Source organism: Neomonachus schauinslandi, chromosome 4, assembly GCF_002201575.2.
Source record: "Neomonachus schauinslandi chromosome 4, ASM220157v2, whole genome shotgun sequence".
In the NCBI taxonomy this organism is placed as follows: Eukaryota; Metazoa; Chordata; class Mammalia; order Carnivora; family Phocidae; genus Neomonachus; species Neomonachus schauinslandi.
This window is the reverse complement of record NC_058406.1, coordinates 40,466,511-40,486,703: the sequence shown is the minus strand read 5'-3', so window position 1 is coordinate 40,486,703 and position 20,193 is coordinate 40,466,511. Positions and strand designations below refer to the sequence as shown.

General features: G+C 37.5%; 1 protein-coding gene across 2 annotated transcripts in view; it reads left to right on the top strand.

Moving 5' to 3' along the window:
• NRDC (nardilysin convertase) overlaps positions 1–20,193 on the top strand; it is a 96,439-nt gene that overhangs the window by 42,683 nt on the left and 33,563 nt on the right. For both annotated transcript variants that reach the window (XM_021684300.2, XM_021684301.2), the window contains 2 exons: positions 13,476–13,549; positions 18,842–18,937. In XM_021684300.2, coding sequence (XP_021539975.1) covers positions 13,476–13,549; positions 18,842–18,937 — 170 coding nt within the window. The remainder of the gene's footprint in view (positions 1–13,475; positions 13,550–18,841; positions 18,938–20,193) is intronic.

Genomic DNA, 20,193 nt, shown 5'->3' with positions numbered 1-20,193 from the left:
TGGGTGTTTTCCAGAGATGCTGTAGCACCAAACTCTAGGGTGCTTTTCCTGTCCCCTGAGAAGCTTTTATTGGTGGGCAAGGCCTGCAATCAGACCAGCTGTTCGCTCCCAGACCACTGTTGGGGCTGCTGTGTGACTAGTATATATGGTTATCTTTCCCTTTCCTTGGGGCAGGAGTCACTTTGGAGTGGTGCTGGCACACTGGGGCTGCTTGCACTCTGTGAGGCTTGTGGCATTGCATTGGACGGGCTCTCACCAAAGGTATATTGGAGGGGGCGGATTTGTAGAAGCATGCAAGATGCAGGGTGTTAGTGAGGTTTGCCCTGATCTGCTGTGGGAAGAGACATGGAGCCCAGGCATGGCTGGAGGGGCATGTCTACAGGAGAATGCAGGTGTGGGTTGGCGATGTTAGCAAGTTAGGTAGCAAGTGTCAGCATTGTGTTATATGCTTAGGCTGGTGGTAGGGGGAGGCAGATGGCCCCAGCCAGCTTCTTTGTTCCTGGAGAAGTCTCCCAACTGGTCCCTGTTCCTACAGCACAGGATCTGAGATTAGTAAATCTCCCTCCTGTGTACTCCAGGTGATTTTCAAACTGCTGCCTCTATGCTGTCTCTGTGGGACTGTTTTGCTATCTCTTTAAGGGTGGTGGTTTGGTTTCCTCTTGCTCTCCGGCTCTCCCAGAACCAAGCCCACTGATTCTTAAAGTACCTGGTTTTAAGTCCTGCTGGTTATGAGAACTTGTGAAATTCAGCCCCTCTGCTTTTCAAAGCCAAATATTATGGGAATTCGTCTTTCCTGTGTGGGCTTCCCAGTGTGACAGTCTATTTCTCTCCCTCTGTGCACTCGGGTGTCCCTCCCTCCCATGGACAGTCCTCAGTGTCTGTTTAGCCCCCAACCATGACTCTGCCCTTCCTGCCCTCTTCCATATGGTTTCTTCTCTGCATTTAGCTATGGAGAGTTTGTTTTGCCAGTCTTCAGGTCATTTTATGGGTTATTTACACTGATGTGTTACCTTGTATCCATTGGACATGGTGAACTTAGGGTCCTCCTACTCCGCCATCTTTCCTGGAAGTCTCAAGAATTCTGTATCCAGCAATAAGGTCCTTCTAACTAAAAAAATTAACACATTCCCAGATAAATTAAGAACTAAGTTTGTTGCTAGCAGATCTATATATGACATATAAATGGAATCTTGGCTGAAATGAAAGGACAGTCAAATCCACATGAAGAAATGAAGTGCACTGGTAAGGTTCCTACATAGATATATATAAAAGAGTACAAATATACTTAATTTTATAAGTTTTTTTTCTCCTGTCTGATTTAAAAGACATTAACTTTATAAAGCAAAACTTATCTATTGATAGTTATATAATATGTAAAGCCATAACTTGTATGACAGTAGCTCAAAGGGGTAAAAGAACAGGTATATAGGGGCAAATGGTATACAATTGAAATTAAGTCAGTATTAATTTAAAATGGCTTGTTATAGGTTAAGATGTTAAGAAAATAACTCAGATATAGTAAAAGAAGTGACAAGGGGTTTAAAATAGCACACCAGAAAGTATCTATTTTGGGGGCACCTGGGTGGCTCAGTCAGTTAAGCATCTGACACTTGATTTCGGCTCAGGTCATGATCTTGGGTTTGTGAGACCAAGCCCCATGTCAGGTTCTGTGCTAGGTGTGGAGATTGTTTAAGAGTCTCTCTCTGTCCCTCCCCTCCTCCACCAAAGAAGAAAAGAAAATACCTATTTTAACAAAAAGAAGTCAGCAATGGAGGAATAGAGGGAGAACAAGGTATAAGATGTATATAAAACACAGCAAGAAGTAGACACAAATCCTACCTTATCAGTAATTAAATGTAAATGAATAAGCATTCTAATTAAAAGACAGATATTGGGGGCTGGCGCCTGGGTGGCTCAATTGTTAAGCGTCTGCCTTCGGCTCAGGTCATGGTCCCAGGGTCCTGGGATCGAGCTCCACATTGGGCTCTCTGCTGGTGGGAAGCCTGCTTCTCCCTCTCCCGCTCTCCCTGCTTGTGTTCCCTCTCTCGCTGTGTCTCTCTCTGTCAAATAAATAAAATCTTTAAAAAAACCAAAAAGCAGATATTGGTAGAATGGATAAAAAAGTGTGATTCAACTAGACATGCTGTCTGTAAGAGACACCCTTTAGATTATAACACACCAATAGATTGACAATGAAAACATGGATAAAGATGTACCAGGCAAATAGTAACTCAAAGGAGCTGGAGTAGCTGTATAATATTAGACAAAATAGACTGTAAGATGAAAATTGTTGACAAAGGAATTTTATAATGATAAAAAGGTCAAGCCATCAAGAAAATACAACAGTTAGAGACATACATTGATCTTTCAAAAGCCCCAAAACACATGAAACCAAAATTGACAGAATTGAAGGGAGAAATACCCAATTCAATAATAGTTGGAAGCGTAGGGGAGCCTGGGTGGCTCAGTCGTTAAGTATCTGCCTTCGGCTCAGGTCATGGTCCAAGGGTCCTGGGATCGAGCCCTGCATCGGGCTCCCTGCTCCGCGGGAAGCCTGCTTCTCCCTCTCCCACTCCCCCTGCTTGTGTTCCCTTTCTCTCTCTTTCTTTCTCTGTCAAATAAATGAATAAAATATTTTTTAAAAAAATAGTTGGAAATGTAAACATTCCACTTTTTAAATAAGATTTATTTATTTATTTATTTATTTATTTATTTATTTGAGAGAGAGCACAAGCAGAGGGGAGGAGCAGAGGGAGAGGGAGAAGCAGACTCCCTACCAGGCAGGGAGGCTAACATGGGGCTCGATCTCAGGACCCCAAGAAGGCACATGCTCAACTGACTGAGCCACCCAGGCACCCCTCCACTTTTGTTTTTTTAGAAGGTGTATTTATTTTAGAGAGAGAGAGTGGGGTTGGAAGGGGCAGAGGAAGAGAGAATCTTAAGCATACTCTGTGCCAAGCGCAGAGCCTGACATGGGGCTCAATCTTATAACCACAAAATCATGATCTGAGCTGAAACCAAGAGTTGGATGCCCAACTGACTGTGCTACCCACGCATTCCAAATTCCACTTTTAATAAAGGATACAACAACTAGATAGATCAACAAGAAATGGAAGATGTGAACATCAGTATAAACCAATAGACATTTATAGGACACTCTACCCAAAGTCAGCAGAATACACATTCTTCTTAAGTGCAGCATATCATTCTCCAGCATTTTGACATATATTACATCATAAAAATAATTCCAGTAAATTTGAAAGGATTGAAATTATAGAGACTGTGTTCTGTAACTATAATGGAATGGGATTAGAAATCATTAACAGAAGGAAACTTGGGAAATTCCACACATGTGTGGAAATTAAACCATAGACTCTCAAATCAGTGGGTCAAAGAAGAAATCACAAGAAGTTAAAAAATACTTAGAGAATAATGAAAATGAAAACAACATACAAAAATGTATGGGATGCAGCAAAAACTGTGCTCAGAGGGAATTTATAGCTATAAATACCTCCATTACCAAAGAAAGATCTGGAAAAAAATAAAGACCTGAAGTCAGTTAACCTAAACTTACATCTTAATTAACTAGGCAAGGAAGAGCAATTTAAACCCACGTAAATGGAAGGATAATAAAAGTGAGAGTGGAAATTGATGAAAGAGGGAATAGAAAATAGAGAAAATAAAACAAAGTTGAAAAGAACAAAATTGACAAGCTTCCAGCTGGACTGAAAAATGAAGACCCAGATTATTAAACGCAGGAGTGAAATAGTAAACATTTCTTTTTGTTTTTAAGATTTTTCATTTATTTAGAGAGAGAAGTGAGCATGAGTGGGGGTGGGGTCAGAGGGAGAGGCAGACTTCCCGCTGAGCAGGGAGCCTGATGTGGGACTGTATCCCAGGACCCTGGGATTGAGCCCTGTATCAGGCTCCCCGCTCAGCGGGAAGCCTGCTTCTCCCTCCCCCACTCCCTCTGCTTGTGTTCCCTCTCTCTCTGTGTCTCTCTCTGTCAAATAAATAAATAAAAGCTTTAAAAAAAAAAAAAAAGACAGGAAATCTGGATAGACCTGTATTAAGAGATTGGATCAGTAATCAAAAACTTCCCAAGTGAAAAGTGTAGACCCACATGGCTTCACTGGTGAAACCTACCAAACATTTAAAGAAGAATTAACACTAATGCTTCATAAATTTTTTAAAAAAATAGAATGAGACACACTTTGTAACTCATTCTATGAAGTCAGTATTACTTTGATACCAAAACTAGACAATGACATCACAAGAAGACTACAAACTAATATCTCATGGATATAGATGCCAAAATCCTCAACAAAGTACTGTGAAGTTGTATCCAGCAAAATGTATAAAGGATTATACACCATGATCAGTTGCAATTTATCTCAGGAATGCAAGGTTACAAAATCAGTGTACATACAAAATACATCATTGCAGTATACCATATTAATAGAAAACTCAAAATACATCTGGCTACATAATATCAATGTAAATAGAAAAAGCATTTGACAAAATCAAGCACTCTTTCATGATAAAAGGCTTAATAAACTAGGAATAAAAGGGAACTTAATCTAATAAAGAGTATCTATGAGTAACTCACATCGAACATACTTAATGTTGATAGATTAAAAGCTTTTCTCTGGGGGCGCCTGGGTGGCTCAGTCGTTAAGCGTTTGCCTTCCACTCAGGTCGTGTTCCTGGGGTCCTGGGATCGGGCCCCGCGCCGGGCTCTCCGCTGAGCGGAGAGCCTGCCCTCCCTCTCTGTCTGCTGCTCCCCTTCCTTGTACTCTCTCTTTCTGTCGAATAAATAAATATTTAAAAATAAAAATAAATAAAAGCTTTTTGCTGAAGATCAGGATCAAGATGTCAGCTACCACTTCTATTCAGCATTTAGGGGAGGTGTTAGCTAGCTCAATTAGATAAGAAAATGAAATAAAAGCATGCAGATTGGAAAAGAATACTATCTCTATTTGCAGATGACATAATCTTGTATAGTTGATTCTCATTGTTTGTGGAGAATTCACCTACTTACTAAAACTTATTTGTAACTCCCGAATGAATACTAGGTGCTTTCATAGTCTTTCATGGACATGTGAAAAATTTTAAAAATTGTGAAAAATTTGAGTTGCCCAGCGTACTCTCAGCTGAGGTTGAACAAGGCAACATTCTGCCTTTTTGTTTCAGCTTTCATATAGAGATGACCAGGGGTTGGAGACACTAGGGAACAGTATAATATAGTAAAAGAAACTCTGGCTTCAGAGCCTGTTTGTTGGATTTAAATCCCAACTCTGGCTCCCATTAGTGAGGTGGCCTCAAGCAAGTTACGTAATACATCTGAACTTCATTCTATCTTTTCTGAATTAAAAGAAGAATCTACTAGGATGAGATAGGATTTAAGATAATTGTGTGTGTGTGTACACACGTATTTTCCTCTAGGATAGTGGTTCAGTATTTGCTAGTTCAGCAGTCATGGCAGCCTAGAGAGCATAGCTACCACAAATAATGAGAACTTGTTTATACATAATCCTATAAATTCCACAGGAGAACTGTTAGAACTAATATTGAGTTTAGCAAGGTTGCTGGATAGAAGATCAGTGTACAAAAATCAATTGTATTTTAATACACAAGAAATGAAAAATCCAAAAATTAAATTAAGAAAAAATTCCTTTGACAATAACATGCAAAAAAATAAAATACTTAGGAATAATTTTAACAAAGGAAGTATAAGAGTTGCATGTGCAAAGCTGTGAAAAATTGCTGAAATTAAAGAAGACCTAAATTACAGGAAAACATCTCATGTTTATAGATTGTAAGACTTTATATTGTTAAGATGGTAATACTTCCCAAATTGATTTACAGTTTCAATTTAATTATTTTTAAGATTTACTTATTTGTGAGAGGGAGCAAGTGTGCACATGTGGAGCAAGGGGCAGAGGGAGAGGGAGAGAAACTCTAGCACACTCTTCTCCTGAGCCTGGAGCCTGACGTGGGGCTCTGTCTCACAACCCTGAGATCATGACTTGTGCCAAAATAAAAACTTAGCCACCCAGGGGCCCCTCAATTTAATTTTTTTTTTTAAGATTTTATTTACTTATTTGACAGAGACACAGTGACAGAGGGAACAGAAGAAGGGAGAGTGGGAGAGGGAGAAGCAGGCTTCCCGTGGAGCAGGAAGCCCGATGCGGGGCTCTATCCCAGGACTCTGGGATCATGACCTGAGCCGAAGGCAGACGCTTAACGACTGAGCCACCCAGCGCCCCCCCCCAGTTTAATTTGTATCAAAATTTCAACTGCCTTATTGGAAGAAATTAATAAATGAGCTTATCTTAAAATTCAATGGAAGAGACCAAGATAGCAAAAATTATTTTGAAAGAGAACAAAAGTTGAAGGACTCCTATTCCCAAATTCAGAACTAACTGAAAGGTAGGCTGCCTGGGTGGCTCAGTCGTTAAGCGTCTGCCTTCGGCTCAGGTCATGATCCCAGGGTCCTGGGATCGAGCCCTGCATCAGGCTCCCTGCTCAGCGGGAGTCTGCTTCTCCCTCTCCCACTCCCCCTACTTGAGGTCCTGCTCTCGCTATCTCTCTCTGTCAAATAAATAAATAAAAATCTTAAAAAAAAAAAACTTACTGAAAGGTGTAGTAATCAAACCAATATGGTACTGGCATAGGGATAGATCAGTGGAATAGCATTGAGACTCCAGAGATAAATCATTACATTTATGGTTAGTTGCAAGGGTGCCAAGACAATTCAATGGGAAAGAATAGGTTTTCAACAAATGGTACTGGGATAACTGGATACAAACATTAACAAATTGAGTCATAGACTTAAATGTCAAAGCAAAAACTACAAACTCTGAAGAAAACATAGGCATAAATGTTTGTGACCTTGGATTTGACAATAGTTTTTCAGATATGACACCGAAAGTAGGAACAAGAAATGAAAAACTAGATGAATTAGACTCCATTAAAGTTAAAACCGTTTTTTACTTTAAATTTCCACATGTTGAAAGTGAGAAGACAATGCACAGAATGGAAGAAACTACTTGCAAATCATGTATCTGATTAGGGACTGGTATCCAGAACATACATAGAACTCTTATAGCTCAACAATAAAAGACAACCCAAATTTAATTTACCAATTAAAAATAGGTAAAGGATCTGAATAGATACTTCTCCAGAGAACACATGTAGATGGCCAATAAGCACATGAAAAGATGCTCAATGTCAGGTCACTAGGGAAATGAAAATCAAAACCACAATGAGCTACCATTTCACACCATTTGAAAAAGAACAGCAATTAACTAGTGACTATTTCAAGAAATTGGGACCTTCATACATTGATGGTGGCACAGCTATGTTGGAAAACAGTTTAGTGTTTCCTCAAAAAGTTAAACAGAGGTATCGTGTGTCCCAGCACTTCCACACTTAGTATGTAACCTAGAGAATTGAAAACACATCTACACAAAAGTTTGTACGTGAATGTTCATAGCAGCAGTTACAGTCATAATAGGTCTAAGTGGAAATAACCCAAATGTCCATCAACTGGTGAATAAACTATGGTATAGCCATATAATGGAATATTACTTAGCAATAAGAAGGGAATGAAGTCCTGATACATACTACAACATGAGTGAATCTTGAAAACATTATGCTAAGTGAAAGAGGTTGGACTTTTGTGTCTGTCATAATGTGTGGTTTCATTTATATGGAATGTCCAGTATAGTCATATCCACAGACACCAAAAGTAAAGTAGTGGTTGCCAAGGTCTGGGATGATGGGGAATGACTGTTAACAGGTACAGAGTTTATTTAGGAGGTAATGAAATTTTCTGAAATTAGTGTTAGTGTTTTCACAATCCTGTGAACGTAGTAAATCTGCTTAATTGTGCTCTTTAAAAGGAAAATTTGCAGTATGTGAATTATTTCTCAGTAGAACCAACATACATATTGTTTCAAAAAACTAGAGGGCTAGATGTGGGTTCTTTGAAAAAACCGATAAAATAGATAAGCCTTTCATGAGACTGGTCAAGGAAAAAAAAGTATGTGCAAGTGTCAGGAATGAAAAAGAGTATGATTTGTAATCTTTCAGATATTGAAAATATAATAAGGTATTTTGAATACCTATGCCAGTAAGTGAAAAAAAAAACTGGAAGCACATTCTTAGAAATAGAACTTGTAAAACTCACATGAGAGAAATTACAGTTAAAAAGTTTGAATAATCTTATAACCATTAAAGAAGTGAATCTGTAATGAAAAATCTCAAAAATAAACTTTTAGGTTTAGAGTTCTACAAAAACTTGAAGGAAGAAATAATTCCTCCCTCATTTATGAAGGTAGCATGATCTTGATATAAGAAAGTATAATACAAGAAAAATTACAGACCAGACTCACAATAACAATATCTAGTAAGGATGATATAGTAGTACTGAGTTGGGTTAGAAAATATAAGGTGGAGTTAACATGAGAAAATCAATTAATGTAGTTCATCACATTGTCATATTTTTTTTTTTTAAAGATTTTATTTATTTGACAGAGCGCAAGCAGGGAGAGTGGCAGGCAGAGGGAGAGGGAGAAGCAGGCTCCTGGCTGAGCAGGGAGCCCAATGTGGGGCTCAATCCCAGGACCCCGGGATCATGACCTAAGCTGAAGGCAGACTCTGACTGAGCCACCCAGGCGCCCCAATCACATTGTCAGATTGAGGAAAAAAATATATGTAGAAAAAATTGTGTGATGAAATTCGTATCTATTCATGAGGATGCTCTTAGCAAACAGAGTATGTCAACTTTCTCAATATGATATTTGATATTTTGAACCAGCCTTATATTTAATGGTGAAACCTTGAAAGCTTTCAAGTTGAACAGATACAAGACAGAGATACAGGTTGTGATCGCTTCTATTTATCATTCTATTATGCAAGAGAGAAAAATAAGCAAAATACACAGCTGTTATTATTTTTTTAATTTATTTATTTGACAGAGAACACAAGTAGGCAGAGCGGCAGGCAGAGGGAAAGGGAGAAGCAGGCTCTCTGCTGAGCAGGGAGCCCGATGCAGGACTCGATCCCAGGACCCTGGGATCATGACCTGAGCCGAAGGCAGCCGCTTAACCGACTGAGCCACCCAGGCGCCCCAATACACAGCTCTTATAGTAGGTGATATGATTGTGAGTATAGAAATTCTAATTCAGATTTCTCTAGAGATAAATTATTCACATAATTTAGTAACGTGGCTTAATATATAAAATAAAAAGTGATAAAAATGATAATGTTTAATATATGAAAGTCAGTAGTATTTCTATGTAGCAGCAACAGTTAAAATACCTTTAAAGTTGTAAAAATAAATACTCAGAAATCATTCCAAAAATTATGTATAAAGCCTCTTTTCAGGGAATATATTAAAACCTTATTGTGAGATACTAAAGAACTAAATAAATTGAGAAGAAATACTATTCATGGATTTGAAGCCTTATTTTTTTTTTTAGTGATGTCAGTTTTCCTAGTTAATGTGCAGATTCAGTGATACTGCAGCCAAGATCTCAGAAGATATATGTAGTTTTAAATAGAAAAGCTAAGTCTAAAATTTATAAGGAGAGGGAGAGGGCCAGTTATTTTTGCATAGGAAAAATAACAGGATAGCAGGACTTGATGTAGTAGATACTTAGATTTGTTTTGTTTTGTAATGAGGACATTATGGTGTTAGCAGGGGGCTAAGCAAAGAGACCAATGGGACAGAATAGAAATCCTGTAAGTATACCAACACATAGGTGAACACTTGATTTTTGATAGGGGCACTGTGGAGCAGTGATGAAAGAGCTTTTAAAAGAAATGATTCCAAGGTAATTGGGCTTCTATAAAGCCAGAAACAAAATTGACTCCTTACCTCACAACATACACAAAAGGTCAATTCCAGGTAGATCATAGATAAAAAAGTAAAAAGTACAACTAAAAGTTTTAGAGATGAGTATAACTTTAGCTTTGGTAAGAATTACCAAACAAGGTACAAAATGCACAAAACTTAAAGGAAAAATGATACTACATTATATTAATCAAAAGATACTATAGGGGTGCCTAGGTGGCTCAGTTGGTTAAGCGGCTGCCTTCAGCTCTAGTCATGATCCTGGGGTCCTGGGGTAGAGCCCCACATTGGGCTCCCTGCTCAGCAGACAATCTGCTCCTCCCTCAGCCCCTCCACCCCTGCCCCCTGCTTGTGCACTCTCTCTCTCTCTGTCTTTCAAATGAATAAATAAAAATCTTTTTTTTTTTAAGATTTTATTTATTTGTCAGAGAGAGAGCATAAGCAGGGGGAGTGTCAGGCAGAGGGAGAAGCAGGCTCCCTGATGAGCAGGCTCCCTTATGAGCAAGGAGCTCGATGCAGGACTCGATCCCAGGATCCTGGGATCATGATCTGAGCTGAAGGCAGACGCCTAACTGCCTGAGCCACCCAGGTATCCCAATAAAAATCTTAAAAAAAAAAAAATGATACTATAAAGAGTGGGGAAAAAAACAAGTATAAAGTAGAAGACTGTATTTGTAACACATAACCAAGGACTTATATTTAAAATAACTATCATTGATTTTTAATTATTAGATTATATGTATAATTATATATAACATAAATGTATAAAATGAGTAAGTATATATATTATTAGAATTAGAAAAAATACAACCTAACAGAAAAAGAGCCTTAAACAGGTATTTTATAAGAGAAAAAATTCAAATGATTAATAAATATATGAAATGGTATTCAATCTCGTTAGGAATCAGGAAAATGTAAATTAAAGCCAGTATGAGATTTAACTGTATTCGTAAAAGTTGCAGTAAATACTAAAGTCTGACTATACCAGGTGACGGTGATATAAATTTTGGTTTTATCTAGTGCTGTTGAACATGTGCATGTATACACTATTACCTAGGAGTCCTTTCCTAGATTTATACCTAGACAAACTTGTGCAAATGTGCCCAGTACACTTTGATAAGAATTTATGGCAGCATTGATTGTAATAGTCCAAACATGGAACCAGCCCAAATGTTCATGTGCAGTAGCTTGGATGAATAAATTAATGCAGTGGAATATTCTGCAGTGAAAATAAATGAACCGCAGCCACATGTACCATCATAGATGAATATTAAAATAAATAGGTAAATAAGACATAAAGAATACATACAGTATATTTCCGTTTAGATAAACTCAGAAACAAAACTAGATTGTCTAGAACATGTATTCTCAGCAGGGAGGATCTTTTTTCTGTTGGTGGCAAAAATTGGTTCTTTGGAGGTAAAAAAAAAAATGGTCAGTATCATAATGGTTTGTGGCCCTCCAAAGCTTAACACTACCTGGCAAAATCTTTACTTAGTATTTAATTTCTGTTTTGAGTTTTTTTTGAGTATCACATGAGCACCATTTATAGTGATATGAGTTCATAGAAGATAGACAAAGCATATACAATGTCAGTACTACAAAACTGTTGGATAGGTGATTGGAGGACTTTCAAATGATTGCTTGATCTTGAAGTCATCAATAGAGGTGGTCTACACATGCCAGTTGGTTCCATTAGCTGCTTTGTGAATGTTTGTTTGATACTCTGTGCTTTTGTGTATGACTTTGGCATTAAGAATTAAATAGAAATATACTCTTTTATTATTTAATTGAACAAAAGTTATTCAACCCATTAGTTATACCAATACTGAAAAGAAGAAAATGTCAACTATCTTAATATCTAGTAGCTAATTAAGTTAAAAGTTTCTTTTTTGGATCAAGCAAAAGGGAAAAGTTTACTAAGTATTGTAGGAAATTAATTTTTTCAGTTGTTTTATTTGCTGGAAAAGTAGATGTTAATTTAAAAATTTTGTTTGCATTGCTGTTATATAAATGGATACATATGTAATTTGATGCATCACAATTTATGTAAATAAATTACATTAAAAAGCAAATAACAGTTATAAAGGTAAGTGAAATATCGATAGCCTTTTTTTTTTTTTTTAAAGATTTTATTTATTTATTCATGAGAGAGAGAGAGAGAGGCAGAGGGAGAAGTAGACTTCCCGCAGAGCGGGGAGCCCAATGCGGGACTCGATCCCAGGGTCCTGGGATTGAGCTCCGCATCGGGTTCCCCGCTCAGCCAGGAGCCTGCTTCTCTCTCTCCCACTACCCCTGCTTGTGTTCCCTCTCTGGCTGTGTCTCTCTGTCAAATAAATAAAATCTTTAAAAAAAAAAAAACAACTTTTAACTTAAAAAATTTAATCATTTCTAACCCTGTATTGAGTAAAAGAGTAGGCTTTATATACCTTATATGTATATTAAAAAAAATCACAGATACACATACAGATAAACAGTATATCTGTGATATTAGAAGTTCAAGGAGAGTGATTAGGGGAAAATCTGAAAAGGCTACTTAGGGTTGATAATGGGGAAAAAGAAAGGCAAGAAACACTGGTCTAGAAATGCATGTATGGGTGATAAAACTATAAAGAAAAGCAAAGAAGTGATTATCATAACATTCAGGATATTAACTCTGAGGATAAGGTAGGTGCTGGGTGCTTTTAGAATTATGACAGTGGTCTGTTTTTTGACTTACGGGGTAGTCACTTAGGTGTTTACATTATAGTTATGCATTAGTCTCTGTTCATGTTTTATGTACATTTCTGTATGGGTGTTACAATGAAAAAGAGATAGTTTGTAGACTTTATGGAAATGCAGAAAATAATTAGATTTTACATATGCATGGTTATGAACTTAAACTTGTTTTTTAAAAGATTTTATTGATTGATTGATTGATTGAGAGAGAACGCGTGCGTGCACAAGCCAGCTGAGGGACCGAGGGAGAGGGAGAGAGAATTTCAGACTCCATGCTGAGTGCAGAGCCTGATGTGGGGCTTGATCTCACAACCCTGAGATCATGACCTGAGCCCAAATAAAGAGTCGGAGGCTTAGCCAGCAGAGCTACCCAGGCGCCCCCAACTTAGTAAATTTTTTTTTTAAGATTTTATTTATTTGTCACAGAGACAGAGAACACAAGAAGGGAGAGGGGCATAGAGAGAGAGTGAGAAGCAGACTCCCCACTGAGCAGGGAGCCTGAAGTGGGGTTTGATCCCAGGATCCTGGGATCATGACCTGAGCCGAAGAACCAACTGAGCCACCCAGGCGTCCCCAACGTAGTAAATTTCTTTTTTTTTTTTTTTTTAAAGATTTTATTTATTTGACAGAGAGAGACACAGTGAGAGAGGTTCGGAACACAAGCAAGGGGAGTGGGAGAGGGAGAAGCAGGCTTCCCGTGGAGCAGGGAGCCTGATGCGGGGCTCGATCCCAGGACCCTGGGATCATGACCTGAGCTGAAGGCAGACGCTTAACGGCTGAGCCACCCAGGCGCCCCCAACTTAGTAAATTTCTTAAACAAAAAATAGATGTTGACCGATTAAAAGATTTCTCTGAACAGAAACAGAAATGCCAGGGTTTGTTTTTTATTTTTCAGATGGGCTCAGTTCTTCATTCATCCGCTAATGATCAGAGATGCAATTGACCGCGAGGTTGAAGCTGTTGATAGTGGTAAGATAAGTGCTTTATATCTTATGACTATTTCTTGCATTGAACTAGGTATTTAGCACATATATGATTCTTTATCACTAGACCATTTTATCTTTATATCATAAAGGGCTAAAATGAAATCAATGTGTCATTTATTCCTAAACCATTAAATGTCTTAATTCAGTGTAGATTTGAAATAAAAGCATGATAGATTATTGTTTTTCAGTCTTTGTTTTTTGAGGGTTTTACCATAGTGATTAATCTTTTGCAGGATGGTAGCCTAATCCTTAAAGCTAATGCTGGGTGTTAAAACGTTAAAAGCTCACATAACTCCTTTTTCATGAAGAGACATTTTCTCTGAGGCTTTAAGTACCATTCTGATATTTAAATAGCTTACCCTTTGTTACCTCTATGTACCTGTGCTTTGTAGTTTGAATTTTGGTTGTTCTGAAAACAATTGTGATATATTTATGGATGAAGAAACTAAATCCCTGAGTAGGAAATGCATTTAATTTTGTTTTTTGACAGTTTTTCTTGTCTTTAGGATGTAAAGAATGAAGACCGTAGGAAAACTGTACTTATATAGGGTGAGGCTTCATTATAGAGCTGTGCTGTAAATATCCCTTAATTACAGAGTACCAATAAATAGCACCAACATAGAATAACCCTGCTTGCCTTATTTTAGCATTGGAAACATGTAATACTACTCTTGGGTCACTTTAAGTTCATATAGGTTACGCTTGGCTTGCAAGAACTTAAGAGGCAGGTTTCTGCACTGGTTTCTGCTTTTGTGGCATTTTTCCTCTTTGGCTTGATTCAGTGTCGAGTTGTAATGACTTACTGCATTCATTAAGCTGAGTAAACTATAGATGGTTACAAAGAGCCATCTGTCTGGAAGTCATCAGATTTGTGTTTTACTTCTAGAAATTTAACTGATTGTGGCCCTCAACTTATTTGTAAAAGAGGGTGGGATGGAGTTCTCTTCCTCCTAGCTCTTCTAGCTCCTTTTAATCAAGGATTCATTTTCTTCATTTTTGTTATTTGCCTACCACAATGTCTCTTTTATCATAGATCCAGATAAGTATTTGTTGAGTGGATGACAAACCAAAATAACCAAGGAAAACTAAAAGCCTTTCATACTTTTTGAGAACTAGGAACTGTTTTCTGTCGTAGATACTTTGAAGTATCTTTTTCTTCATACAGTTTCTAGATTGGGTTCAGGTGTTAGTATTTACAAAATAAAACCTTTAATTCAATTTTCCAGTTTAAGTCAAAATAATGTAGTTATGTAATAAGTAGTTTGGGTTTAAAATGAACTTAAACTAAAAGCTTTTTTGTTTTTGTTTTGCTCTGCTCATTTATTTGTCTTTTTAAAAAATTTTTTAAATTTTTAAAAGATTTTACTTATTTGACACAGAGAGAGCGTGCAGAAGCAGGCAGAGCAGCAGGCAGAGGGAGAAGCAGGCTCCTGGCCGAGCAGGGAGCCCAATGCGGTGCTCAATCCCAGGACCCTGGGATCGTGACCTGAGCTGAAGGCAGACCCCTAACGACTGAGCCACTCAGGCGCCCCATTTGTTTTTGATGAGAGGAGACCTAGTTCAATTTGTGACCTGATACAAAGAGCTCAATATATGTCATTAGTCACTTAACCTTCCAAGTGTGAAGGATTTACTTAGATCAGGGACATGGGGGAGCTCTTAAATTGTAACTGGTGTAATAACTTCAGTATTCATTAACCAGGTTCAAAAGTTCAATAATCTGATGTTACTTTCTTCTCTTCAGTTGTGATAGTCTTTCTTCTAACATTCTTAATCACATGTTTTTAGTTGCCTGCTTGCTTGGATGGCATTCCTTGTTAGAGAAGTTGAAGGAATGTTCAACTTTTCCTGGCAGATTCATCTTTTCATTTTCCTTTTTTTTTTTTTTATTCCTCTCCACCTGCTTATAAAAAAGATTCTTTCCTGGGTTTTTAATTTATTTTGTAGTTCTGACTTCATTACGCTGTCACTGTGCCCTGCATTGACGATCTATTTTTGTTCTAATCTTTCAAAGGAGTGGTTATACACTTATATTTATAAGCATTTATTTATACATTGCAGATAGGTGTGTTCAGTGTTTTACAGTTTTCTTGAATACATTTGATAACAGAAACTCATGTCAGTGTCCACAGGGTAGGTTTTAAAATGGGATTAACTTACTGCTAAAAGAAGATTGTAGAGAAAAAAAATTGTTCTTAATGATTAGCTTTTTATTTTATTTTTAAGATTTTATTTATTTATTTGACAGAGAGGTAGAGAGAGAGCACAAGTAGGCAGAGAGGCAGGCAGAGGGAGAGGGAGAAGCAGATTCCCTGCCGAGCAGGGACCCTGACACGGGGCTCAGTCCCAGGACTCTGGGATCATGACCTGAGCTGAAGGCAGACGCTCAACCGACTGAGCCACCCAGGCGCCCCTAGCTTTTTATTTTAATGATAGTTCATACTCACATAAATATAATTTCCTACACAATGTGTCCTGGTGATTGAGATTGAAAATATGGCGAAAGCCTTTTTAAATCTAATCAAGTAGCAGAATGTGTTCTCTCAGTGTTCAGATACTTATACTCTATTTTTATCAGTTGTTGTGGATATATCACTTTGTGACTATGTTTACATGTCTACTCTATTATCTTCCTGTTGCCACTAAAACAAATTACCAGAAACCAAGTGACTCAAAATATTACAAATTTATTTTCTTAAACTTTGGAGGTCAGAAGTCTAAATTATTTCCTTACTTAGCTGCATTCCTTTTGGAGGCTCTAAGAGAGAAGCTGTTTCCTGGCGCTTTCCACCTTCTAGTTACCATTTGTGTCCCTGGGCTATGGCTCCTTTCTCTATCTTAAAAGAGTCATCAGGGTAGAACCTTCTCTCTGAACTCTGCTTGTGTCTTTTCTGTGACTTTGACCCTCTTGCCTTTCTCTTATAAGGACCCTTAGGATTACATTAGGACCACCCAGATAATCCAGGATAACCTCTCCTTCTCAAGATCCTTAATTTAATTCATACCCGCAAAGTTCCTTTTACCATGTAAGGTAACCCATTCACAGGTTTTGGAGATTAGGATGTATACATCTTTGGGGGCTCTTATTCAACCTACCATACTTTATAATGGAATTGTTTTTCTTGTCTTGTAGCCATATCTTCATATTTTTTTAACGGAGTTTGTTTTGTTTTGTTTTTTAATTTACTTTGTTGAAGCTATGTATATATTTTTTACTGTCCCATTATTGATTTAGACTTTATGGTTTATAACTAAAGTATTTTGAATACATTTACTTCTGTTTCTTCCCTTCCCTACTGTCACCACTTTAGTTTCCACTCTCTTCAAATATAACAGTGATGACCCCTGATCAGTTTTCTTGTCTCTACTTTTGCTTCCCTTCAACCCATTCTCCACTTTTACAACTAGAATGAACTTGCTAAAGTCCAAATCTGATAATGTGACTCTCCTAACATCTGCAGATGTTTATTAAACATATGCAACGCTTTGCCATTACTCCTATGATAAATAATAATAGCTGACATTTATTGAGCATGTATTACATGCATTGTTGTGATTGTTATTCCCCATTTTCCATATTTGACATCCTTATCCCCATAGGCTTAGAGAGGTTAGTACTTAGAGTTCCAGAATCAGCCATTTCCCCAGTTTTTTTCAAAAAATTTTTTTTCCTTATCTCTTCAGCCTGGTGTCTTGCCTCTGCTTTGATTCTGAACATTTGCTCAACCAAAAAACTATATGTTTCAGAGGTGCCATAATCTCCTCCTTCTTTAAGATTTTCTCCTTAGAATGTTTTACACACTCCCATTTCTCCTTCTGTTCCTATTCCCTAGAAAACTCTAGTTTGTCCCTCAGTGCTCAGCTTGAGTCATTCCCCAGAAAGCCTCCATTTCTAAGTGCCCCCCCCCCCCATAAAGTCACACACACAAATAAGACAAAATTAGTTAGGTGACAGTCCTTTATATTTTCGTAATACCCTATGTGTTGTAACACTTAACCATAGCAAACTGCAATTTCTATTGACTCTAAGCTCCTGTGATTATTAAACAGCTCCACTGGCCTCTTTGCTGCCTTTGAACTCAGTGAGGTATTTCTTGTCTCTTAAAGCCTTTGAATTTATAATTTCCGTACCTAGAAAACTTCCCCAAAACTTATGATATCATCCTTACTTTATGTGGATTTTGCTCACTTGTCACCTCCTCAGTCCTTTTATGACCACCCTGTTGTCACTCTCTATTCTCTTACACAGATGTATTTTTCTTATAGCACCCACCACTGATATTATGTTTAGAATCTATTTGTTGGTTTATCTCTGCTACTAGAATATAAACTACTTGAGGGCAGGGCCTGGGTCCCCCCCCCCTTTTTTTTTCACATTTCTACCTCTAGCAACTGGTTCAGTAGTACCTGCCTCATAGTAGATGTTCAGTAAATAATTGTTGAAGGAATAGATCTTATTTAATCCTTATAAAAATCCTATGAACTAAGTACTAATAACTCCATTTTATAGATGCTGAAATAGAATCAGGAAAGTTAGAGAATATCCTCAAGGTTGTACAGCTTAGTATATGGCAGAAGTTGGATTCTAGCCAAGATATTTCTGACTTCACATTGATTTTTCTTAACCATTAATACTTTCTTACTGACATAGCTGGTTTTGGAGGAAATTTCAACAATATATATGACAAAGTTCCCAGGTAATAAGGAATTTGATTTAACATTTTATTAGCACTTTATCAGTAAATTCTTGGACATAGCATCCTAGAATTGAAACCTTCAGGTCATTAACTATCTTGTTTCATTTGAAAATAAGGGAAAACCTCTAGAAAGGTGTACTGACTGCCCAAAATTACAGACTGTGTAAAGTCATAGAGTCTGGGCTACGTCATTGAGTTATCCACTTCAGTCTTATAACACACAATTCAAAAATTAATTTTTTAAAATTAATTTTTTATTTTTAAATAAAGATTTTATTTATTTATTTATTTGATAGAGAGACACACAGCAAGAGAGGGAACACAAGCAGGGGGAGTGGGAGAGGGAGAAGGAGGCTTGCCGCGCAGCAGGGAGCCCGATGTGGGGCTTGATCCCTGGACTCTGGGATCATGACCTGAGCCGAAGGCAGACGCTTAATGACTGAACCACCCAGGCCCCCCCAAAATTAATTTTTGTTACTTCCTTACTTTCAGTTCTGTGCAGTTCAGTTCTTGAATTTCCATTAATAAAGCAAATACTGAATTTCATTTTATTAAAAGTGTTTCTTTAAAACTGACAGAATATCAACTTGCAAGACCTTCTGATGCAAACAGAAAAGAAATGTTGTTTGGAAGCCTTGCGAGACCTGGACATCCTATGGGGAAATTTTTTTGGGGTAAGATGCTGAATGCTTCATCTTATTTCATATTTTCTAATTGAGGAAGATTGAAAATAGGAAAAGTTGATAAATGGAAGATTATGAAAGCAGAGTAGTTAGGTTCCTTTTACCTTTTAGGATAAGTAGGCAGCTTTTCAAATAGAAAATAGTTGAGCATGCATGTATTTGGTTCTCTAACATTGGGTATATCAAGAATAGCACCTAACATTTTGTGAATGCTTTTTGAGTATCAGATACTCTGCTAACACTACATGAATTACCTCATTTGATCATCGTAACAATGTTATGAGCCAGGTACCATTATCTCCATTTAAAGATAAAGAAACAGGCTCAGGGAAGTTATTTAATTTGCTTAAATCACACAGTGGTGGATGTGAGATTTGAACCTCTGTTTATATGATTATAAAGTCTGTGCTCTACCCCAGCCTGACATTTCCATATTATCAACAGAGATTCAGCAATGATTTCTGTAATAGTTTTTGAGCTGTGACCAAATTTTGTTTAATCAGTAAGCTGTTTAAATAGTATCTGTTTTTCATAATGGCTTTTTCTTAGTGTTAGAATTCGGTTATAAGATGGGGCGCCTGGGTGGCTCAGTCGGTTAAGCGACTGCCTTCGGCTCAGGTCATGATCCTGGAGTCCCGGGATCGAGTCCCGCATCAGGGCTCCCTGCTCAGCAGGGAGTCTGCTTCTCCCTGTGGCCCTCCCCTCTCTCATGCTCTATCTCATTCTCTCTCTCAAATAAATAAATAAAATCTTTAAAAAAAAAAAAAAAAAGAATTCAGTTATAAGCTCATATTAACCCTCTTGACCATACTGTAGAATCTGGGATAGTTGATCTAAATAGTACTCAGCCATCAAAAAAAAAAAAAAAAAAAGAAATCTTGCCATTTGCAGTGACGTGGATGGAACTAGAGGGTATTATGCTAAGTGAAATAAGTCAGTCAGAGAACGACAATTATCATATGATCTCACTGATATGTGGAATTTAAGAAACAAAACAGAGGCTCATAGGGAAGAGAGGAAAAAATAAAGCAAGACGAAATCAGAGAGGGAGACAAACCATAAGAGACTCTTAATCATAGGGAACAAACTGAGGGTTGCTAGAGGGGAGGGAGGATAGGGAAGATGGGGTAACTGAATGAAGGACATTAAGGAGGGCATGTGATGTAATGATCACTGGGTATTATATAAGACTGAATCACTGACCACTACCTCTGAAACCAATAATACATTATATGTTAATTAATTGA